The 26,230-nt window shown below is 35.0% G+C and overlaps 1 protein-coding gene across 9 annotated transcripts in view; it reads right to left on the bottom strand.

Annotated features, from left to right (window-relative positions):
• KTN1 (kinectin 1) overlaps positions 1–26,230 on the bottom strand; it is a 102,124-nt gene that overhangs the window by 59,466 nt on the left and 16,428 nt on the right. For all 9 annotated transcript variants that reach the window (XM_059373262.1, XM_059373264.1, XM_059373265.1 and 6 more), the window contains exons 2-7: positions 14,928–15,480; positions 11,130–11,267; positions 9,304–9,474; positions 8,248–8,378; positions 2,586–2,702; positions 368–508 (exon numbers count right to left, since the gene is read on the bottom strand). In XM_059373262.1, the coding sequence (XP_059229245.1) occupies positions 368–508; positions 2,586–2,702; positions 8,248–8,378; positions 9,304–9,474; positions 11,130–11,267; positions 14,928–15,450 (1,221 nt within the window). In that variant the 5' untranslated portion in view covers positions 15,451–15,480. The remainder of the gene's footprint in view (positions 1–367; positions 509–2,585; positions 2,703–8,247; positions 8,379–9,303; positions 9,475–11,129; positions 11,268–14,927; positions 15,481–26,230) is intronic.

Below are 26,230 nucleotides of genomic sequence, written 5' to 3'. Positions count from 1 at the left end.
TGCCTACATGATGAGATGGAAGGTAATGACGGAGGCACTGTGACACAGTGTTAGACTACTACTGACCCTCTGACAGTATGTCAGAAGAATCATCTGCTTTCAGACCACAGCTGACCATGGTAACTGAAACCACAGAAAGTGAAAAGGGATAAGGCAGGACTACTACATTGTAATGGAGTATTTACTTGTCAGTTTTGAGCCTCTGCCTCATATCTACCTCAAAAAGGTGCTTACTTACAGACAGGGAGCCAGTTTAACTAGTCACTGTACCATTGCCCAGCACACACCCTTGCACATATTAGGCACCTGAAGTTTGCTAATTAATGAATGCAAAATTTCATTTTGTTTTCAAAAAATAAAAAGATACCTTCATCTGCATCTGCTGAGTCTCTTGATAACTAACATGCATTTTGTTTTGAAATACATTATGTTCCTTTTCTAATGTGCCAATACGATCTTTCATCCTTGCTATAACCACATTGCTTCTTTCTTTCTCTGACATCATTTCCTAGAAGAATAAACCAGAAAAAAATGATGAAAACTTATTTAAAAATAAATACCATAAGATTATAATTTTAAAAACATTTTTAGCATCAACAAAACTGATGTCAGTAAGACAATCATGAATTTTGTAATAAGTATATGCTTGAGGTCAAAGGTTTAAAAAAGAAATTGTCTCTGCATCTTACCTGCATCTAGCTTTACACCAGCTACTTTCATAAACACTTTGTTGTTCCATCTACTCTTATTCCAAATCTACTTTCTAGTCTAAGAGTTAAAGAGCTAAACCTAGAATAATTCCTACATTCTAACTTGATTATAAGAAAGAATAGTTTTAAGGCAAAATAATTAGGGTTTAGATAAAGACCTTAAAAAAAATAACCTAGCAGAGAAAAAAAAGAAGTCCCTTTGCTAAGAGAAAAGATAAAAAGATGCTTATAGTAGAATGGAAGATTGGAAGAAGGAAAAGTAAAATATCAGAATTCCAAGTTTTATTATCTTCCCAAATCAAATCTTAAAAGGGTGATTTCATTTTGTATTCCAACTATTATGAGCTCCTAGAACAAATATTACCAAAGTAAAAGAGAGCCAACCAACTTTAAATTTAACCTGCAGACATCATCAGTTTATACTCCCTCCTCTAAGAAACTGAAAAGTTTTAAACTTTTTTTTGAAGTGAATATATGTGTGCATGCAGGGGTGGGGGATGGGGGTAGGGCAGAGCAAGAGGGAGAAAGAGAATCTTAAGTATGCTCCATGCCCAGCATGGGACACAACTCAATCTCACAACTCTGAGACATGACCTGAGCCAAAATCAAGAGTGGGATGCTTAACTGAAAGAGCCACTGAGGCACCGCCAAAACTTAAAACTTTTATGGACTGATGGTTTCCTCCCATAAGAGTTTACTTATATCTGCAAAGTGTTAACTGATGTATATAATACACTTAGGAAGAAAGTATACATGTCATAAGTATATATAGCTCAATGAATTCTACCAAGTGGATAACTTCTTAATCTTTAAATTATAGTCTGAAAATTATAGCCACATAAAACTGTACTAAAGTGTGTAATCTTAAGGAAACATGCTATTTTAGTAACATTTATTGAGTAACAACTTCGATTAATCTTAATCTGACCAAGTTTTTCCATTAATTTTTATTTACTTCAAATTCACATAAAAGGTATTATATTCAAATGAGGCCATCCTCATAATGTCATCAAGTAGCTTTATGAAAGATTAAAAAAAAACCTCATTTACTGTATTTAACTCCTAAAAGGAGAAACAAGTACTTCAGGAGGAATAAGACCACATTTTTCCATAGAATTTCAATAAGTCTACCTAATTTTTTTTGGAGATATAACTAACACAGAACATTATGTAAGTTTCAGATATACAACATGGTTCAATATTTATATATATTGCAAAATGATCACAATAAGTCTAGTTAACATCACCATTATAGTTACAATTTTTTTTTCTCATGATGAGATCCTTTAAGATGTGCTTTCTTAGCAACTTTCAAATACATAACACAGTATTACTAACTATAGTTACCATGCTGTATATTACATCCCCAGGACTTATTTTCTAATTAGAAATTTTTATCATTTCACATGATCTTTACATAATTTTTAAAGGTTTTTTGGGTTTTTTTAACCTCTTAGAGTAAAATTTCTGGGGTTTGAAGAACTTCATTGATTAAAAATTATAAATATTTATCACAAGAACCTTTATAAATAAAATTAGCTATTAAGAGTTCCACATTTATCCTACTGGATTTAAATAACCAGTTCTATGCTTCCTTCAAAACTAATAATAGGTCAGACCCAACTGAAACATACCCCCAATGCCCAAATGCTTCTGTTATTTGAAATTAATACACTTAGGAGTACTGTTATTTTAAATTTGTAATTCAACTGTAGGTTACAATATGAAAAAGTGAGAAATCACCAAAATTCTGTAAGAAATTGACTCTTACTGGGTATAAATTTGCTATAACAAGCAATTTCTATGATTAAAATTTCTGAAATCCCTCACTGCTTTTGATTCAGAACACATAAGCATTAAATTCAAGAATGTCACCTGAGTCAACTGCTTACACCGATCCTTACTAGCAGCCGCGTCTTCCTTCACAGCAGCAAGTAACTTGTCTTTTTCTTGAAGCTGATGTACAAGTGCAGTCAATTCTCCTTTACTTGACTACAATTAGAAAATCAATACAGAATTAGTAAGAGTGAACATGAGCTACTGAAAATTATGAAAATGAAGTATCTAACAAAGTGTTCTTAGGCCGATGCAGAGTTCACAATTACATATAAAGCAGAATCATGTTCAAGTACTACTCAGTGAAATAACTTTCATGAAAGTCACTGTATCATTCTATATTCTGATGCATACAATAGGATACATAACAACCAAGAAATAAATTTTTTACAAAGAATTTTAAGTCTCCAGTTTTAAACCCAGAGTCAAGATAGCAATCTCCTTCTTCTCTTCCTAAAAGATCAAAAGAGGAATATAAAACCAAAATGAGAACAACCAAAATGAAACAATCATCTGTAATATCAAAACGTACATCAGAAAAGACTGCCAAAATTAGTGCAGATCAAATACAAGTGCTTGACAACCCTGTCAAAATACACAAAACTATAGAAGTGCCCCAGTGCCTAGTTCTCTGAAATTAACCAGCATATCCTGAAACGAAAAACCAACAATCTTCCACTTGACATCAGGAACAAAGACAGAAGGTAAGAATCTTCTTGGAAGGAGAGCTCAAGAAGCAAGAAAAGAAGAAATCAGACAGACAAACTTTACAAAGTGAGCAGCTAGTGAGGAAGAGTCGAGAGAAATTCTCTATAGTGGGACTCCACAGTGAAATCTTTTTTTTTTCTTATGATTTATTTGACAGAGAGAAAGACAGAGCACACAAGCAGAGGAAGGGACAGACAGAGGGAGAAGCAGAGTCCCCACTAAGCAGAGAGCCCAATATAGAAATCGATCCTAGGACCCTGGGCTCATGACCTCAGCTGAAGGCAGACATTTAACCAACTGAGCCACCCATGTACCCCATAGTAGTGAAGTTTTTTATCTGAGAAGATGGAAAGGCTAAAAGAACTTATTTTCACACACAGCCTGAGGAAAACAGCAGCTACCCTTGGTCCTTCCATTATCAATCTCCAGGCACAGAGCTGATCCAAGAACAACACCCTCACTGAGAGTACTGATTAAAAAGAAAATAGGGTCATGGTGCCTGGGTGGCTCAGTATGGTAAGTATCTGACTTTAGCTCAGGTCATGATCCCAGGGTCCAGGGATCCAGCCCCAACACTGGGCTTCCTGCTTGGCAGGGAGCCTGCTTTTCCCTCTCCCTCTGTGCTCTCTTCAAATAAATTAAAAAAATCTTCAAAAGAAAATCAAGTCTATGCAACATACATGAAAAACGGAAGGAAAATAACAAAAATAAGCAACAAACGAAGAAAAATCACCCAAAAAGGATTGTAAAAGAGCAGACAAAATTGTGTCAAAAAATATTGCCAGGATTGTTAAAAATCTTACAGCAGTCACTTTTGGAAAAACAAGAGCAAAGAACAGAGCTCATGAGAATAGATAAGCTCAAAGAAAAGACCAGAGAATGAGATGAAATATGAGCTGGCAAAACCCAAACTGGAAGTAAAAATTATACCATCTGAGAAGTAAAATCCAACTAGAAGCAGAGAACAGAAAAAGACACGCTGCTGAACTACAGTAAGACATAGCATCCAGGATGGAGAAAAGTAAAAAAGAAAGAAAAATAAACCAAACAAAAATTTTTTTTTTAAGGATTAAAATGTGAAAGATAAAAACAACAGGTAGAGATTTGGCATATACTTAATCGATACCCATTATTTCAATTATGCTAAAGGGGCAAATCTCATGACTGAAAATACATGCTTTACCCAAAGAAATATTGAAAGAGGACACAGGTGTCAAGGCCAAAACAGTATTAAATTTACTGCTGAACTTAAAAGAAGCTGAATCCCTTGATGTTTGTACAGTAGGTGGACACTGGTAAAGTCCAATAAATAATAAATACTTGGAAAGATTGCCCAAAGGATGTTTTTATTCTGAGTGTGTAGTCTGACAAAACTACATGAGAAGAGTACAAAATTCAGCATGGTTTCAGACATCTATCCAGCTATATGAGTAGAGAATAGTAAAGCAAGAGTGAAAAATTCTCTAGAAAGTGAAACCCAGATATATTATACCCCACCAAATTATCATTCAAATATAATGACCAAAAAAGTCATTTTCATCTGCCAGAATTTGGAAAATATAGTTCCTATGAGCCCTTTTTGAAGAAATTTCAAGAAAAAGAACTTCAGCCAACCAAGAAACGAACACAGAAACTATGTCCAAAAACATAGTTTTTTGGACATAGTTTTTAAAGCTTATCAGATAAGCTTTAAACCCACCATTAATCTGTGAAACTATGATGAAAACAAACATGAAAATTACAGTCACAAAACTAACATTAAGTATTCTAAGTATCTGACAAACAAGTGCTATAATTAACAAAAGTTTAGAGGCAAAAAGGAGAAAGTATAGGAAAAAATTTAAGTAGGCAGACTTCTTCCTGTTATATAGCACAGAGTCAAAAGAATTAAAATTTAAAGTTGTAAATCACATAATTGAGGCAAGTATATCTAAAGGCCAACACTAAGAAATTAATAATCAACTCAAATTATCAAATCAAATATTTTCTTACTAATAATTACATTAACAGTTAACATTTTTGAGCATTTACTGTATGCTAGGAACTCTAAGCACCTACTATATATTATTTCATTTAATTTCAAAACCTGATTATCATTCCCATTTGGGAAATAAGGAAACTGAGGCACTCAGGTTAAGTCACTTACCTAAAGCCAAATAAATCTCATATAGCAGAACTCAGATATGACCAGGAAATGTGACTCCAGAACCCAATATATTAACCTAGGTCTAATATAAAACACAAGTGTCTTGTACTTTAAAAGATAAAGACACATGCGAGCACACATGCACACAACATAAAATCTCCTCTTCAAGTCTGCAATCCCTTTAGCACTTTTTCTCCTCTTCCCATCTAAGATTATTCAAACTGGACACATTATCACCTTTCCTATTTAATAGTTATTTACAGTCTAATACTCCAATGAAACTGCTTTTACTGAGGACATCACATCTAATTTTTCCATCCTAATCCTCCTTGATCTCTCTAAAGCAGGTCACTGCTGACTTTTCCCCCTCACCTGTGAACTCTCTATCCGCCTTAAGCATCTGTGATTCCACTGTCTCCTGGTGTTGCTGCTCCTCTTCATATTCTTTGTGGTGGCTTTACCTAATCTTTACATGTTGATGTTTCTCAGGGCTCATTCTTAAACCTTCTTAGCACTCCCCACATCACACATTTACCATGTGCATTGGAGATAGATTACTTTCCTAAGTCACACCCTAAGTAATATTTTTTCAACTCCAGAAAATATATATTCAACTGTGAAATGAATATACCCACTTAAATGATCCAAAGGATGCCTAAAACAACTTCCTAAAATTTTTCATAATCCTCTACACTCTCCTGCTCAGCAAAGCGTTCATAAATACCGCAATCACCACAAGCTATCCAGTGACTCGAGGAATAATAAACATTCATTCTAGACCTTTCTTTAGTCACCGTATCCAACTGGTCAGCAAGTCCTCTAACTCCTATATCTCTATCCTGTGTTGGTGCTCCTGCACTTACCTTCACCCTTTACCTGGAGCAATCTTTATTAGGTGTGGGGATTTATTTATACCTAGAACCCTGCCATCTCTTAAAAGGTCTGATCAAGGCAGTTGTTATGACAGGAAAGGGAGAAACTAAACTTACTTTTGCAGTTACAGAGGACAAAGATACTGAATCCCTACAAGTGAGAACAGTACCACTCCAGTGGTTCCAGAACATTTTACAAAAAAACAAATAGTTCCAAAGATGGGGAAAAATGTGAAGCTGCAAAATACTCTATTTTAAAATGCTATCATTAAGAGTACCCAACTTCCTCTTTGGCCTGTCTAAAACAGCTATCAAGGGGAGGCTCATTTACCACCCAGTCTCTAAAGTTCAAAGCAATCTCAGACAATAAAATAATTATTCTTGCCCCCATAAGCCACCACCAACATCCTCAGAAAAGAACAATTAAAGCAGTTATTTTCAATTTTAAAGAGGAGTAATTTCAAACATTCGGCATAGTAACTTCAGCTAGAGGCTTTTCCCTTATCCCCACAAATAACTAAGAACCCTTTTAAGATATACACTTACCCAATTAAAATAAAGTAAACGAAAGGGCAAATTCTTCAAATAAGAATTTCAAGAAAGTTTCTTGGAACTGAATAGTCGATTTTGTAGCCAAAGTCACACATAGTCACCACACATACCCTGATAAACCCTGGAATTCCTTGTTTACTCTAGGCCATTGCTGGCACCATGTGGAGACCCTTCAAAAAGCATTATAAAATTCCAGAGTTGTAAAATACACTGTCAACAGATCCTCTGAAGTATAGACACACTTAATATGCTATGATAAATGCTATGACAAAAAAGTCCATATAGTTAGGAGAAAGAATAGTAGAGAGAACAATTTAGATAGGGAAATTCACATTAGCCTTCTATGAGGAAATGATACAGACACATCAACTAGGACTACTAAAAAGTAATCAGGTGAGGGGGATGGCTTGGACTGAAGAAAAAATGGAAGCCACTCATGGTTTTAAAGCAGGTAAGTGGCTAGCTGTGTGTGTGTTAGTATGTGGGTGTTTAGAATAAGAACAGTTAAGTCCAATATCTAATATTGAATATCAGACACCATGTCATCTTATCTCACACAAGTAACACTTGAAAACTTATCACCTTTCTCGGTATGACACAGTATACATGAAAATAGAGTGAGCATGACTCATGAGAAATTAAATATTAACTCGATGGATTGTCTTTTGTTGGGGGGGTTGTTTTGGTTTTTTTGTTGTTGTGGTGGTGGTGGTGGTGTTTTTGTTTTTTAACATATTTTAGTCAGTCATAGTAGTAATTCTACCATCCAAATCACTTATTTTAGAAGTATGATATCATATGCATATACATACATATACACACACACACTCCCAGGTTCTCTGAAGTATGCTATACTGAGTCACAGAAACATTCCATATAGTCTACCCAGAAATCACCTGACCTTGCCTTCAATACTTCCAAGCAGTGCAAAGCAAGGTTAAGTGCCAAATGACTTTAAAATCCTATAAATCATCAAATCATCTTACTCATTATAAGCACTTCATTTTTGTCAAAATATCAGATGACTCAACACCTGACAAAATAAGTATAATGATTAGTATAGATATAAGAAATAATTTCTGAAGCCACTCTGGAATTAAATAAGACTGTGCTTTGGAGTCTGAACGATAGGAATGTGAATTTATTCCTCTAAGCAAAAATCTTATTTGGCGAACTTTTGTTTGTTTTTGTTTTTGTTGGAGAGTGCAAGCAGAGGAGGAGGGGTAGAGGGAGAGAGAGACTCTCAAGCAGGCTCTACACCCAGCACAGAGCCTGACATGGGGCTCAATCTCACAACCCCATGATCATGACCTGAGCCGAAACCAAGAGCTGGACGTCTAACCAACGGAGACTCAGGGAATCCTTGTTCAATGAACTTCTCATCTCTGTTCCCAAATATGCCCATGATTAAAAATATGCTTACCCTCTTTAAAGCATCCTGTATCACACCGGACTTCTCCTTTAGCAGGTCTACAACACAAAGGGCCTCATCTTCAGAAAACATCATAGTCTTCAAGGACAGAAGAAAATCTTTAAATTTCACTTCAGCATTTTCTTTAAAAAAATAAAAAGTTGGCATTTAAGAAACACAAGTAATAACTTCAGCAAAGCTAAGCATCAAAATTTCTTGATTTTCTTTGTATTAAAAAAAGAGTTCATCATCTTTAATATACTATGGAATAATTACATTAACTAAAAATTTGACCAAATTGTGGAATACTTTAAAGTGCCAATATGCTCTCACTTTAAAAACATCCAAATGTCTAGTATGCTGATATCTATACCAGATATGTTCATTAATATTCTCATTTAATACTCATGACAGATGAATCAAATTTTATAGGAGAAAATAAGCACAAAGATAATTTTTAAAAAATCTAATTTTATAAATATTATACAAATACAAACAATCTTGACATTAAAAAAAAATCCATGCATCAAGCATCCCCTGATTCACCCAATTTCCCCAGGAAGCTCTTAATATCAAGTACAAACTTCCTCTTTGTAAAAAGCAACTGCAACCCATTAGACCAAAAGAAGCCCAGAGTTATAATAGTTCAGTAACATGGTAAGTTTAAAAAATCAGATGTGTGCATGTGTGAGGACAACACGTATATGGGAATTCTCTGTACTTTTCACTCCATTATGCTGTGAAGCTATCACTGCTCTTAAAAATAAAAATAAAAATAAAGTCTGTTAAGAAAATAGTAGTAAAAGATGGGTTGTGAATTAACATAGAAACCTCACAAGAGACAACAGCCAAAGCAAAACAACTGTGAAATCTTAGGGAAGTCAAATTCCAGAGTCCAGCTCTACAAAACTTAGCAGACTGGACTAGAAACCACCAATAAGCCTTTTAGTACAAAGATTCTATTATTCTTTTACAATTCATTATTTCTATGAGAAAATTGCCTCGACTCCACCAGAACTCAAAAATGTGTTTCTTCAATACAACAAACTGTTGCATGCTAGGTGTTACCTTTGTCGGTTTCAGTCTTCAATTTTTTAGCCCCCGTTTTCTGGATTCCTTCTACTTGGTCAGGTTTAATTAGATCAATAACCTCTCTCTTATCAAGCACAGGATTTGAATCAGCATTATCCATCAAAGGAATATAAGTAGTTGCATGAATAAGGGGTTCATCTACCAAGGCTGCAATTTGAATTCAACAAAATTACAATTATTCACGGCTTTATGTAACAGTAATTAATGACATGCACACACATTTAAGTTTAATGATAAATGGAGTTATTTTCAAATATCCTACACCAACTTGGCTTTAAATTCCTCTTATATCATTTAACAAGTCAAACAGTCTAAAGCAGTACCCGTTCAATATTATTTTACATTAAGTCATTTAAGTTATCTAAAAGTGAGTTAGCATATCTTTTTAATTATATCTTAGGATTTCTTCTTCTACATCCTTTACATTTTAGTTAGTTCTCATTTTCTTCCTGTTTTAACCAAAAATCCATCCACATTTAATGAGTGCCCAAGGAAAACCATTAATCTGTATTTATATTGGTACTTTACTAAATTCTTACTGCAATTGCTAGTTTTTAACTGAGTCACTTTCTAGGTACAAGAATCAGTCATTGTTCCTTGCAGATATCATCTCATCTCTATAAGTTATGCCTATAATTTCCATGGTACATCTTACTAAACTGGTTAAAATTTGCAAAACAAGGGGCGCCTGGGTGGCTCAGTGGGTTAAGCCGCTGCCTTCGGCTCAGGTCATGATCTCGGAGTCCTGGGATCGAGTCCCGCGTCGGGCTCTCTGCTCAGCAGAGAGCCTGCTTCCCTCTCTCTCTCTCTGCCTGCCTCTCCATCTACTTGTGATTTCTCTCTGTCAAATAAATAAATAAAATCTTTAAAAAAAAAAAAAAAAAAAAAAAAAATTTGCAAAACAACATTAAAAGTGGAGGTAGGAACCCTCCTTATACTTTGTTCCTGATTTTAATGGGAAGAACTTTAAGAGTGTCAACATTAAAGTCTGATGTCTGGTGACCAGAGATATAAACTTACACACACATATGGAAATCTCTCTCTACTTCTTTAAAAAAAAAAACATTGGGGCACATATTTTTTTATTTAAAATTTTAATAAATATTTAATATCATCAAATATTTGAGGGTAGTATTTTTCTATTGAGGGTAGTACTTTTCTATCTGGTTGCTTGATACATTATAATTTTAATACAAATAATAGAATTTCATCTTTTCCCTTCCCAATTATACTATCTTCTAGCAATAGTTGGTATCACAGCCCAGTATTATTTGAATAACATGATTTAATCTACAATCATTTCTTAACTGCCTTCTCTAGACAATTCTGAACCCATAAAAATTGCCCTACCACTCTTACTTGGACGCTTCCTATATATACATGCAAGCTATGTTTAGGAAATAATTGGGACTATAGGATAATGACAGATCTAGTCAATGTCCCCTAGCAAAATCTTTAAGTAATATTTAAAAGTACAAATGTTTCAGGAATACTGTTCTTCTATAATTTGTATGCTATTTACATTATTTCTAAGACTCCATTAAGAATGAGAATATTTAATAAATGCTTTGTCCTTTTTAAATTTCAGATTAACTTCCTCATCACAAACTTAGACCCTGGCCATCTGTCAAAGCACTACAAAACCCCAAAGCTCAAGAGATCCCTGGACTTGTATTAGCATTAACAGTTGTTATAGTACACGTTAAGCTGGGAATTAAAGAGCACGCAAGGTCTCTAGGGTCCTTGTCCTAGTCTACTTCTCTAGGATTAGTATTTATAAAATATATATCTACACATCTCACCATTTTCTGCCTTTTGCTTCTTTGAAGAAACTTTCTTCTTTCCTGATCCACTTTCTTGTTTAGTCTCTTGATGGAGGGGTAATGATTCTTGTTTTTTTGAAGGTGCCAGAAGAGTTTCCACCTTTTTATCCTGATCATCTTTATTGAAAATAAATGAAAAGTCATCACAGCAAACAATGCAGTAGATTCAATTACTAATGAATAATTAGCAAACACAGAAAATTCAATTACTAATGAATAATTCCCTAAATGCTTTACCTTCAAATTTTGAAACTCTCTACTGTAAACATCATTCTAGCTTTCTTACGGTTATACCTGTTTTTAACTTTATCAAGATTTCTAAGTACTTGCTCCTTCTTTTACCTCCCAATTCTGAGCCACTCTTAATCTACTCAACCTATGTGCATGCTCAAATCTCTACCATCTTAAAAAAATAAAACCCTTCCACCACTATAATTCCTAGCTTCCCACACCCATTTCCTTCTAATATTGACAACAGAATGATCTGTACTTCCTTTTCTACCAATCATTTCTTGACTGAGACCTGATTTTTATCTCCTTCATTATATCCATGAAAGAGTTTACACAGCCACCTAGTGTCCCAAATGCTATGCTATACCAATATCCTTTAATTCTTCTGACTTCTATTTTGCATTCTACACTACTGCTTTCTACCTCCTAAAATTCTCTCCTCTCCATAACTGAAATAAGACAATCACAAAAGGACAAATAACATATGATTTCATAGATATGAAGTACCTAGTATAGTCAAATTCACAGAAATAGAAAGCAGAATGGCTGCTGCCAGGGTCTGGGGGAGACGGGAAAGAGGAATTATTGGCTAATGGGTACAGAGCTTCTGTTGGGAAAGATGAAAAAGTTCTTGAGATAGCTGGTAGTGATGGTTGCATAAGAATGTAAATGTACTTAATGCCACAGAACTATACACTTAAAAATGGTTAAAATGGTAAACTGTATGTTATTGTTTATTTTACGACAAAATAAATTTAAAATTCTCTATCAGCTCCTATAATTCTTACACTTGAAATATTCCTTTTCAGACCCTATGTGAGCTGTTCCTACAGAAGACCTCATGGTGAGTATTCTTCGGGGTAGAGTCTTTAATTTAAATAATTTCCTTGGATGCCCTTATCTACAGCCATAACTTCGACGACTACTGTCATGCTTAAGGCTTCTGAATTTATATTCTAGCTTTATGCCTCTGCACTTACATGTCCTATTGCATCCTAAATTGCTCCTTAGGTAAGGGGCCCCTCATAGGAACCTGAAACAACCTGAAGGCATTCTCCTCTCCATATACATCCCCTCTCTCTCCAGTATTCCTTCCCAGTCTTAGGGCTACCAACCATCTACCAATCAGGGGTCGGCAATCTTTTTCTGTAAAGGGCCAAACATTACATAGGTTAGGTTCTACAGACCACACAGACTCTGTCAAAATTATTCATCTATTGTTGTAGTATGAAAGCCAGCCATAGATATGTTAATGAATGAGTGTGGCTGCATTCAAGAAAAACTTTATTTATGGACAAAGAGGTTTGAATTACATATAATTTCCACATTTAGCAAAATATTACTCTTCCTTGAATTTTTTTCAAATCATTTAAAATGTAAAAACTATTCTTGGCTCGTGGGCCATAAAAAAAAAACAAAAAAAAAAACAGAAAGCAAGGCCAGATTTAGCTCAATGATTTTAGTATGTGAACCCTGAGAAACTTAGAACTGGGTAATTAGCTTTGATCCTGCCTTCTCCTAATCCATCATACCTTATCTAATACAATTAGTCATGTCATCTTTTTTTTTTTTTTTTTTAACTTTGTAGTCTTCTCTAATCCACTTTCTTTTCTTCTTCTTTTTTTTTTCCCCCCCAAAGTAGGTCCCATGACCAAGGTGGGGCTTGGACTCAGGAGTTGAATGCACTACTAACTGAGCCAACCAGGCACCCTTTTCATCTACTTCCTATTTCTTCTCATCACAATAGTTCAATCCTCCAATTTAACTTCAGAAAACCTCTTAACTATTTAACCTCTTAACTAGTCTATCAACATTAAACATTGCCCCATAAAACTTGTCCTCCTCAAGTTCTGCCAAAGATACAGTTCTAAAATATAAATGTGACCATGTAAAGTAACCAGCTTGAAAATCTTCAACAACAGCCAACCTACAGCAACCCATCTCCTTAACACTATACAAAAACCATTATGGTCTATCCCCTGCATATCTTTTCATCTTTGTGTCCTTCCACTCCGAACCTCTCATTTCATGGTTCAACAATACTCCATATTCTTCTTTATGCCTTTCTACATGACATTCTGCCAGTATGGAATGAGATACACTAGCTGCTTGGGTGAAGTGATTCATTCTGGAAGATCTCAAGCACTGCCTCCTTGAGATCTAAAGTTCCTCCCCGCTGGCCCCCATCAGCAGTCATTTAGGCTTCTTGCATTTCTTCTATACTTTGTACATCTCTTATGGAAGTCACATTTTTATTACAAGTCCTTTTCCCCTGCTAAAATAGAGGAGCTTACTCTTATTTCTCTAAGTACCATGCCTTGATCATAGCTGGCAAACAAATATTTAAAATTCAATATAACTAATTTAACACTCCATTAAGACACAAACAACTTAGGGGTGCCTGGGTGGCTCAGTTAGTTGAGTGACTGCCTTCAGCTCAGATCATGATCCTGGACTTCCGGGATCGAGTCCCACATTAAGCACCCAGCTCCTTGGGGAGTCTGCTTCTCCCTCTGACCTTCTCCTCTCTCCTGCTCTCTCACTCATTCTCTCTCAAATAAATAAAATCTTTTAAACAAACAAAAAAGACACAAACAACTTAATGATGAACATAAATCCTTTCATAGGATTTCACACATCATGACACCATTTCTTATGTGCTTTCCATTACATGTTTGTTTTGTCTTGTTTTTTAAGTAGGCTCCACAGCCAATGTGGAGCCCAAGATGGGGGTCAAACTCACAACCCTAAGATCAAGACCTGAGCTGAGATCAAGAGTCAGACCCTCAACCGACTGAGCCACCCAGGTGTCCCTTCATTACATCTGTTAACCCCTCTACCTGGAATACCCTATCCCACCCCTCCCCTACCATCCAAACTAGCTAGTACTTATGTATCCTCTAAGATAAATTTCAGGCATTACATCCTCTAAGTGATCCACCTTAGAACTACTACATTGGTTTAGACATAACCAAGATCATTATTCTAAACAGTTTGTAAGAGGGGCACCTGGTGGCTCAATTATGATTCTTGATCTCAGGGTCATGAGTTTAAGACTCATGATTGGCATGAGCCTACTTAATTAAAAAAAAATTAAATAGACATTTTATAATAATTACTTGTGTTCATGTCTACAGCTTAAAAATGCACTATTTTCATCTTTGGAGTCCTAGTACCTAGTGTATTGCCTAGTTTTAAAAAAGCTGTACCATAAACCTTTGCAAAATCAAAGGCAAAAAATGGTATCTAATTTATCTTTTCATCTTTAATTCCTATCACACTAATTAGAAAGTACTGGTTGAAATAAATTTAAGTTTCTAACTGCTGATATTTATAGGTCCTTAGTGGTTTTAAATGCTGTTTTATGATCATTTATTTTATCAGCAATTAATGTTAATGAAAGCAAACACACAGTAAAAGGACAATGTTCTTGGTTTCTAACTCAGTATCTAATATAGTGTACACACCTAACAAACTAAATTTCAGGTTCTAAAGTTATTAAAACAAATACAATTATTTATAATATAGTTGAATATATTATAATACCGCTTCCATTTTTAGACTTCTTCTGTCCTGGTTTCTTCTTTGAGGCAGTTGCTTCAGAGGGGGGAGTGGGCTGTTTAGTAACTGGGACAGGTTCTACTTTTTTGCCTGGAATCTTTGACACGTCACTTTCTTTGGTGACCTGTTCTTCTGCTATAGGCTTGTGTTTCTTTTCTTTTTTCTTTCTTTCTCTGACACTACTTGAAGTTTCAACTACATTCAGTGGAACAGGTACAACTTGCTCATCTTCTACAGCCAAGGCATCAGCTAATTTAAAGTCCCGGGGTACACTCTCAGAATCAGATTCGTGAAGGTTCCCATTCTGAATTTCTTTCTTTTTATTCTTTTTCTTTTCCGCCTTCTTTTTATCTGTTTTGGTAGGAATAAGCTTTTGTTCTCTTTTCTGCTTTGCAAGAACTTCATCATATAATGTTTCTTTCATGAAAAGCCAGAAGAAGAGGAAAATTACTGTAATAACTACTGAAGGAATAAGAACAATAAAATATGTTGACTCATAAAACTCCATGGTGCTTTTGTTAATGTGATCCTGTAAAACCTAAATGTGGGGAGAAAAAAACAACCTTGAGTCAGTATTGTAAAAATTAAGCATGCAAAATTTCTGCTCTTTTAAATAGTATTTCATATCTAATCTGATATACAATCTAAACAGGTTAATCGCTTAAATCATACTCTTGTTTTGCCATCTACAATTCAAATACACTATGAAAAAAAAAATGTGTGGCAATAACTAAAGAGTGTAACACATCCTGCTATTTTTAAATCATGTGAAAAGATCCTCATGGGAGGAAAAGAACCTAGACATTCATTACTTTTTTTCCCCCAAATATCAACTTTTGATGTTTTATTAGTATTTACCTTTTTTCCTTTTATTAGACATTAGTTAATGCAACTATATGTGGAAATAGAGGCATCAACTATTAATGAAACACTGAGTATTCATTAATAGTACCATACTTTTTTAATGATTTTTTTTTAAGATTTTATTTATTTATTTGACAGAGAGAGATCACAAGTAGGCAGAGAGGCAGGCAGAGAGAGAGAGGAGGAAGCAGGGAGCCCGATGCAGGACTCGATCCCAGGTCGGGGGGGAAAAAAAGGCAGTTCATTCCTTCACTTAGAGATTTAAGCCCATTCACAAACTCCTAGCACCTTAATTTCAGGGACTAATAGCCTCATGATATAATGGGATACATCACAAATACGGAAATATAATAAAGACAAAATCAAAATATTAGGTTTTATCATTTGGTATTAAAATAAATTACAAATTAGATGGTTTTCTCTCTTTTTTTTCATGATATTCCTTACTACAAACAAAGTACATACTGCAAAAAAAAGCTGGCCGTCATAAACTTTCCCAAATGCTAAAAGATAAAAGAGGCCTTGCCTAATCAACAGAGTAAGTCCTACTTTTAGATTAACCCAATAGTTACAGAAAATAAAGGTAATGCTGTGGTTATCTAGATCTGCCTTGAATATAAGCACTATAATCCCTCATCTGAAGGGTGGTTACAGCTAAAATTAAACCCCAAAGTAAGACTGATTCTGATGTTTAGACTCTAGATATCCTTATTCCTATAAATATGTGTAAGCCACATAAATATGGTTTGTAATCTTGTAACTCTTACCAAACTTATTGTGAAAAAAGGCAAGGTTGAATGCAGATAAAATTAAGCCTGAAGACATGCTTCAGATAAAGCTGGTTAAATTCAACTTTTGTGCTTTTAATGTATAAATGAATCTGAGAATTTAAGTTTTTTAATTATCCACTGATGTCTCAAAAAGAGGTAATGGTTAAAGAAACAAAATTCTACCTGAACAGAGGAATCATTCTGAGAATTATTTTAGACCTTTGAAAACATCAGCTTTACAAACTGAATAAATCTGAGTTTAATGATTTTAAGACCACCAGAATGATTTTAATAGGACTTGAATTTTCCAAGATAAAATAAAGCTATTCACAGTGGTCTCTATTAACTGCCAAGATAGACCTAGAAATCTTTTATTGATAACAATAAATTTAAGCAAATTATTTAAGTCTTTCAACTTGCTTATATCTCATTTTAAAATGTGGGGTATACGGGGGGAGGGGGTTTGGGAGAAGGGGGTGGGATTATGGACATTGGGGAGGGTATGTGATTTGGTGAGTGCTGTGAAGTGTGTAAACCTGGTGATTCACAGACCTGTACCCCTGGGGATAAAAATATATGTTTATAAAAAATAAAAAATTAAAATGTGGGGTATACTTTTTCGAGTTGGAACCTGAAAACAGAGTTGTTTATTAGGCACACTCTATATCTTTATGATTAAAACAGCATTTGCAGGGACACCTGAGTGGCTCAGCTGGTTAAGCCTGAGCCTGCCTTTGGCTCAGGTCAGGATCTCAGGGTCCTGGGATTAAGTCCCAAATCGGGCTCCTTGCTCAGTGGGGACCCTGCTTTTCCCTCTGTTTGCAAGTTCTGTCAAATAAATAAATCTAAAATAAAATCTAATCAAATAGCATTTAACACTTCATACTTCCATAAGCAATTTTTAATGGTATTAACACAACCCTAGACTTACTTAGACAAGGTTTTAACAAGTTGAAGTGGAACAGGAATCACACACTAACAAAATACTAAAAGAAACTAAACAGAATTGTTCTTCCCTGATAATTCATGAACTCTCCAGATTTTTAATTGATTAGACATATTTTACTGTGTCTGTTAAATGTTACTAGTCAACCAGAAATGCTTTCAAGGAGCAGAGACCACGTTCTATTTCTGGTTTTTTGTTTGTTTTAACCTTACCATCCATAGGCTACCCATAGCCTATCCAACTTAGCTGGGGATTTGGGGGAAGAAAAAGGACAAAACAACAAGTCAATACCCAGATTTTTAACTTGGGGAAGAAAAGACACAAAGGCACTTAGCAGCAGCCATAGACGGTCAGATCTAAGGGGTCAGATCTAAGGGGTCAGATCAAAGTCAGATCTTGATGAACAACAAACCGCAGCCATGTGCAGCCAAGGTCTTAGGAAAGCAAGCCAAGTAAGAAGCAAATGTTCAGGGGAAAGAGAAGCCGTAAGACCACAAGAACTCTGAAACACACATTCCTCAAATGTTCTGACGATTTTCTCATTTCCTTTTCCAAGTCCCATATAAGCCTGGAAGAATCATGATTCCCATCTTTGGATTTTCAGGAGATTCCCTTTACCAATTTCAATTCACCTTCTCTTGAACTTGCTTTCCACATCTATAAGAGCCTAACAAGAACACCGAGACAAATTTAAAGTCAAGAAAATGCTTGAGTTTCTTTAATCCAATAATCCTGATAATCCAAGACATTTGTAAGGAAAAGCACAGATAAAGATATTCACAGCAAGAATTACACATAATATGAAAAACTGAGAAAAATATAAAATATCCAACATCAAAATGGGTTCAAATATCAACTCAATAAAACACTGCTATTAAAACTGTAAATACTTGGAGCCTGGGTGGCTCAGTTGTTAAAGCATTTGCCTTGGGCTCAGGTCATGATCCCAGGGTTCTGGGATTGAGTCCCACATAGGGATCCCTGCTTAGCAGGAAGCCTGCTTCTCTCTCCCATAACACTTGCTTGTATTCCCTCTCTCAAAGAGTCTCTGTCAAATAAATGAAACCTTTAAAAAAAACTGTAAATACTTAAAAATAAGTTTTGTCAAATTCAATTCAATAAAGCTAAAGTGTCAAAAACCATAATTTTACTTGTACAATCAAGACATTTCATGAACAATAGGATATAAAAAGATGATTTTTTTTAAAGAGTTGTGCCAGAATCATGGCTGTAGTCTCACCTGCCTTAACATTTTAGTTTTATACTTTGTTTAAAAGAAATCCATAAAAATGTTTAATTCTTTCCCTATTTTAAAACTGGCAAATAAGTACTACAATATCCATAATAAACAAATGAAAATCAAAATAAGAAACTTCACATTACATACACAGGTAGAAGAGTAATATAAGGAGAGGGGCACCTGGGTGACTCAGCCAGTTGAGCATCTAACTCTTGGATTCAGCTCAGTCAGGGTCATGAGATCAAGCAGCTCAGCAGGAACTTGGATGAGATTCCCTCCCTCACTATCCCCCCTCAAGTGCAAGCACACACATGCTCTCAAATAAATAAATTTAAAAAAAAAAAAAAGTAATTTAAGGAGAGAAAAGAGGCAAAAAGCGACTGGGAATGAAATCCAGAGAAATACAAATAAGAGCAAAAGTGGGGGCAGGGGAATACAATGGAAAAATAAAAGGAAGGGGCAGGAGAAGTTAAGACAAAGTTAATTTAGCTCAGGGTGACAGGAATCAAGTTGCTAAAATTTTCTCAGTCCACAATATGCAACTCAATGTAATGTTCGTTGAGTTCATAAAACACAGAGACAAATGGCAACTCGGGTTTTGAGATGACAGCAAAATTCACCAGCATCAATAATTTCTCCTCATTATTCCCTTTGTAATATTAATGAACTTCAAACCTAATCATTCCTTAAGCCTTAACAGATTCTAACCTGAATGTAATTAACAGTCAATGGTAGACAGGAATGAGATATCCATTGGATCATAAGAAATGTAGCTCAAACTCTTCTCAAAAGGTATTCCATACCAGTGGCCTTAATATTTTATTTAGACTAAAATCCTCCAAAAAAAAACTGAAGAAAGACCAGTCCACTTCCTCAAAATGCAGAGATGCCTGGTCAGTCGTTAAGCATCTGCCTTCGGCTCAGGTAATGGTCCCATGGTCCCATGGTCCTGGGACCAAGTCCCACATCAGGCTCCTTGCCCAATGAGGAGCTTGCTTCTCCCTCTGCCTACCGCTCCCCCTGCTTGTGCTTGCTCTCTCTACTGCTCTCTCTCTCTGAAAAATAAATAAAGTCTTAAAAAAAAAGTCTAATATGCTAAGGTGTACAAAAGGTTTCTGGCCTCCTTAAAGAGTATACAGGAATCCCACGCTTAAAATCCTGCTCTAAAATAAGAGACGAGAGTTTTCATCCCTGCCCTACCAATAAAGGTCTTAGAATTTTAGAATTTTTTTTAGGTCATCAGAACAGAGAAACAATATTTAAAATTCCGTTTCATCTGAATATATATTATGAATGGTAATCAAATAATTTTAAGATTCCATTTACCAGTCCTTATAACTTAATTTGTTCATACAAAAATTGAACTCCGTTACTCAGTTAAATCTTGTAAACTTTTCAGAAGACTTAACATTCTTTTTGTATTAATAATGTAAAACCTAACATTTTAAATTATAAAAAAATAAAATTGAGGAACAATTATTATAATTTCAACCAAATCACTTAATCAAAAAGGATAAAACTATATACATAATAACAGATTCACTGTTTATAATGGTAAAGCAACAAAACTATCTAAGTGTAGGACATCTACAGAAACATCAGGCATTTAAAACATCACACCATTTGGATGCCTGGGTGGCACAGTCCCTTGAACATAGATAGATTCTTGTTTTTGCTCAGGTCATGACCTCAGGGTGGTAAGATCAAGCCTGGCTCAGAGCTCAGTGAAGCATCAGCTTGAGATTCTCCCTCTCTCTCTGCCCCTTCCCCTAGTGTTCCTGCCTTCACTATCTCTAAAATAAATCTTTAAAAATCACACCATTTAAAAATAATTAAGACAGTGTAATGCAGCAAAATATATTACATTAACAAAAAAGCTAAAAATTATGTTGAGCACAATTATATACATATAGATATAACCAGATATTATACTGAAAAATGAGAATCACTTTTTAGAGTAAGATTACAGATATATTTAATGTACAGATGACCCTTGAACACCACAGGTTTGAACTGCACAGATTATGAGAGCTTTTTTCAATACATAAACTTCCATTATTGATAAATACAACAGTGCTATAAATGTATTTTCTCTTCCTTATGATCATCTTAATAATATTTTATTTTCTGTAGCTTACTTTAACTGTAGGAATACAGTATATAATCGTAGATTACACAAAACATGTTAACTATCATTAGGAAGACTCCCAGTCAACAATAGGCTATTAGTAGTTAAGTTTTGAAGCAGTCAAGTTAAATGTGGGTTTTTGACTGCCTCTAACCCCCGCATAAGTGTTCAAGTTTTAAATCCTTCTACATTAAAACAGAAATTTAAGTAACCATCTTGAATGCACATTATACTCTTAAAGGTTTAAGCACAAATAAAAAGGAATTGGTTACATGTTATAAGGAGGGAAAACGAAAAGAATTTGATCAGTATACTACTGAATTTCAAGTAAATATTAGATTTTAAATTCTACTTTCTTAACACCATAGCATTTCAGTTACTCTTGTTTCTGCCATCATTTTCTTTAACCTAAAAAGATTTAAAACAAAGGGTATCCAAAAAAAAAATTTTTTTTTATCAATTCTGCTCGTAAGTTGATAAAATTGTGTTAACTGGGATGACTCAAAGAATTACTGGGAAAACAACAACAACATTTAAACTAAAATTCAAAGAAATTCAAAGTCAATTTTTTTCCATTGATATACACCAAACATAGTAGTAAGCAGGCACATTCGTAAAAAAGCAATCAATTGAGGGAAAGATAGTTCTCAACCTAGGAATACTAAATTTCATTAAAGTTCCTATATAAATCAATACTATCTGGACAACTAAATGAACATACCTTTAAAATATATACAGACACTCAAAGTAGCTTATAGGAGCTTTATTCAGTATACAACATAGCTATAATTCTGTAAGTAACTATGAAGCCTAAACTAAAAGCTCTTACTACAGGTTCTTTATAAAAATACTGTTCATAAGCAAAAAAGAGATCTGTAACCTGGTTGCACTGAATCTAAATCATCTGCATTCCAAACATGCCACTACTCATACCATGTCTCCCTTCCTTTAAACCCATAATAACATCTTACGTTTTTTAAATGACCAAGTTAATTTTTTTATGAAAAATGGTTTATGGAAAGTACAGTGATAAAAAGTCTATTATTGGTAGGTAAGTATTTAATCAGATTTTCATTCCACAACAGAAGTATCTATAATTTTTCCAAACTCTTCTTGCTAAAATTTAAGAGTAGGCATTGTGTTGTTGCTAACCTTCAAATACAGTCTGCACGTTACAGTCCAAATATATCCTAAGCCAAAATAAATTAAGACCAATGAATAGCAGTAGAATAAAGCACTAAAATGAAAGAGAGTCTTGACTTTTGGTCCCCTTCTGCCCTGGCTCCAGGGGTCTTTTTTTACAAAGCTCTTAAGGTCAAAAAACCCACATATCTTGGACTATGAAGCCAAAAAATTTAAGTGGTCCCAAGGTGGTGGTGCCCACAGTGCCTGTGGCCAGAAATAAATGCACACACCCTCTCTGGTGGAATGCTCTCTCAAGCTAGGCTCCTCAAGATACCCAAAGACTGTCATCCAAGTAAGAGTTCACAATCCAAAATGACAGAACACAAGATAAGCCACCATGAGCAATAGGCAACAAAAACAAAGTAAGGAATTAGATCCCTAAAAATTTAAGATACTGGAACCAATAGATTACAACATACACAAGTAAGAGGGAATTGGGAAAATAAGAAAAGAACTGAAACTACCAAAAGTTAACTGGGTAGATATGAGTCAATCAGAACATTTACAAATAAAAATATAAAATTTAAAATCCAATGGATACATAAAACATAGATACAAGGAAGCCAATTAAAATTACTATTTCGGGGCACCTGGGTGGCTCAGGGGGTTAAGCCTCTACCTTCAGCTCAGGTCATGATCTCAAGGTCCTGGGATTGAGCCCTGCATCGGGCTCTCTGCTCTGCAGGGAGCCTGCTTTTCCTTCTCCTTCTGCCTGCCCCTCTGCCTACTTGTGATCTCTCTGTCAAAGAAATAAATAAAATCTTTTAAAAAAATAAAATTACTATTTCGCTAGGCCAAAGAGATCTGATGAGAGTAAATTAAGTTAATGCAGACAGGGACACTTGGGTGGAACAACAAACAGGGAAAAGGCAACTCTTAGAACATAGTGAAAGTGATGGAGGAGATTAACACACTCTTCATGTCTAGCTAGGCAAGTTGGTGGCATGGGGACTATTAATAAGAAGTTGTTAAATTATATACATTTTGAAGGTAAAGACAAGATGATGTGCTGAGGACTAAACTGTGGGGTATGAGAGAATCAGCAAAAAAAAAAAAAAAAAGTCAACTCCAAAGATTTTAGACAACACCAAAACAACAGAACTGCCCTTTACTGAGATGAAGGAAATGTGGAAAGGACAAGATTGGGGTTGAAGATCAGGAGATAGGTTTTAAACAGGTGGAGATGTCTAGGAGACAGCTAAACAAAAGTGGGTGACAGGTGAGACATGCAAGCTGGAGATACAAATTTAGGAGTATTCAGCACATGAATTATACCTAAAGTCAATTAACAAAAATCAAGATCATGCTACCCTGGTGGCTAAATGAATGGTGTACGAAGAAGGAGAGATGGATTAATATTACCAAATGGCATCTTTAATAAAGTACAATGAAATCTAGAAAGTGACTATTGGATTTAGGAACAGAGACTTCAGTGTTGATTTTGGCTAAAGCAGTAGTTGTGATGAAAACCTGACTGAAATGAATTCAAAAGTGAGGATGCCAGCAGGTGTAGACACAACTCTTTGGAAGAATTTCTATGAAGAGATTATAGAAATGAAATGGAAGCTAGAAGGAAATATGAGCTTGAGAGTTTGATTTTTAAAAATAGAAGAAAGAAATTATAGCACGTTAATATACTGACAAAGATGATCCAGTAGAAAGCAAAGATTGGTCTTGCAGGAGAATGAAGGGCAATGTTTTCAAAGGGCAAGAATAGGGTTTGGTGTACAAGCAGAGAGAGTGGTCTTAGATGGAAGCATAAACTTGTGTAAAAACAGAAGGAATGAAGAGTCCATAGGCACCTATACAGGCAAGGGGATAGATATGGTACAGAAGTTTGTGGAAACACTCTTCCACAATGCTGCCATTTTCTTAACGAAATGGGGAACAGTTATTAGTCCAAAGTAAGGATAAAAATGATGGTACTGGAAGTCCCACTGAAAACACTGTTTTCAGTTAACAATCATAATTAACAATTATATTGTTAATTTTTTATTCTTGGTAAATTATTTGACTGTCCAGTTAAATTTAAAAATGTGAATGGAAAATGCTTTAGCAGTGTTCACAAACTGATCTGCTGACTTTAAATGAATTCGTGCTCTTGCTGAGGAAGTTAAGCATATAGTACCAATAAATCAGACCATAAAAACCAAACCCGAACCTCCATGTAGTTCCACTCCTACAGCTCAAGTACCATTCCTACAGCTAGTCTCCCTTCTCCTAAAATCCTAGAGTACTTTCCATGTACACATTAACAGAATTCTATGACATAGGAAACAATCTATCTAACAAAGGGAGGTAACAACAGTCTATTGCAGTGTGGTACAGATAAAAGGACAGTAACAGAATCCAAATCTAAGATGGAACCAAATAGATAAATATTTAGTTTACTGTATGTTATTCCAAGTCAATAAAGGCTGCATCATTTACATCAAAGGAAGACACCAGATTAAATTTTTAAACATTAAGAAAATGTATAAAGTACTAAAAAAACACAAGAAATAAAAGACTCACCTTATTCTGTACAGTTGTGTATGGTTAAAAGTTCACAACTGTATTGTACCTGCAGTAATAATTTTTTAAAACTTGATTCTAGGGGTGCCTGGGTGGCTCAGCAGGTTAAGCCTCTGCCTTTAGCTTAGTCATGACCTCAGGGTCCTGAGATCAAGCCTCACATCGGGCTCTCTGCTCAGCAAGGAGCCTGCTTCCCCCTCTCTCTCTGCCTGCCTCTGCCTACTTGTGACTTCTCTGTCAGATAAATAAATAAATAAATACGTCTTTTTTTTTTTTTTTTTTTTTAAAAAAAAACCACTTGATTCTACATATCAATAAGAAAAAGACACCAATGAGAAAAACCGAAGCCATTAGCCACTGGCCGTCAAAATATAAAAACTCATCTAAATTTCCATTCTCTAGTCAGTTGCTACACCAAAAGCATAATGGCCCCAGAATCCACAATAAAACTATAAATTCATCTTTTAAAATAAGATGAAAAGATTTCAAAGTTACTAAAATATAATCTAGTAAATGAAACACTGAATTGCCTGACATGGGAATTCCATTTACAACAGCTTTTCTAAAATTAACTTTATAGACTACACTGAAATCTCAAAGCTGTGGTGTAATTTCTTCTTTTAAACTGTAACACACAGTTATTTCTGTGACTCATACCTTATTAACACACCTCTTAACTTATTTGAAGCAATACCCATTCTAAGGCACTGCTACTCCAATCTGAAACAAATTCAACTAATGCCAGAGATGAGTAATAAAATTTAATTTCTCCATTTGATATTATGTCACAATACATAATGAAGCTTCTATATTTTCTTTTAGCCAAGCTTACTTTTTTTAAAAAAATACAAGAATAGATAAATCCGTCTGAACAGCTTCTTCAAGAAATTAAAAAGGATCTGCATAGCTGGTAGGTGCTGAACGTTAAACCAGTATCTTTCAGACTTCTGTTTAACCATCAAGCCCAAACTAGTCCATTTTCTCAGGAAACACCATTGCATAAAACCTCCATAAGTGGTAATCTTGTTAAAAGTTTATTCTGTAAAGAAATCTAACTTCTGATAATAAAACAAATCAAAAACTTTAATACCAAAAGCACACTTTAAACACACAGTATTTCAAATAGGTTCCATGTCCAGCATGGAACTCAATGCAGAGCTTGAACTCACAACCCCAAGATCAAAACTTGAGCTGAGATTGAGAATCAGACATTCAACCACCTGAGCCACCCAGACACCCCTAAATACTCAGTATTTCAAATCAATACATAGTTTCCAAAGACACGAACATAAATCATCAAAACTGCTCAAAAGTGAACATTAGGACATAAAATTCACATCAGTAATATAATTGTAAAATAGCTATACCATATACAGAAGACTTCCTTCTCTTAACATCTATAATCTTGATTTACCTTTACCTTTTTTTTTTTTTAATTTTATTTATTTATTTGAGAAAGAGTCACTGAGAGAGAGCATGAGAGAGGAGAAGGTCAGAGGGAGAAGCAAACTCCCCATGGAGCTGGGAGCCTGATGTCCTCCGAGATCATGACCTGAGCTGAAGGCAGTTGCTTAACCAACTGAGCCACCCAGGAACCCTACCTTTACCTTTTCACTAGACTTTTAGGTTAGAGAGAGCCAT

Source organism: Mustela nigripes, chromosome 13, assembly GCF_022355385.1.
Source record: "Mustela nigripes isolate SB6536 chromosome 13, MUSNIG.SB6536, whole genome shotgun sequence".
In the NCBI taxonomy this organism is placed as follows: Eukaryota; Metazoa; Chordata; class Mammalia; order Carnivora; family Mustelidae; genus Mustela; species Mustela nigripes.
This window is presented reverse-complemented; position numbering and strand designations above follow the sequence as displayed.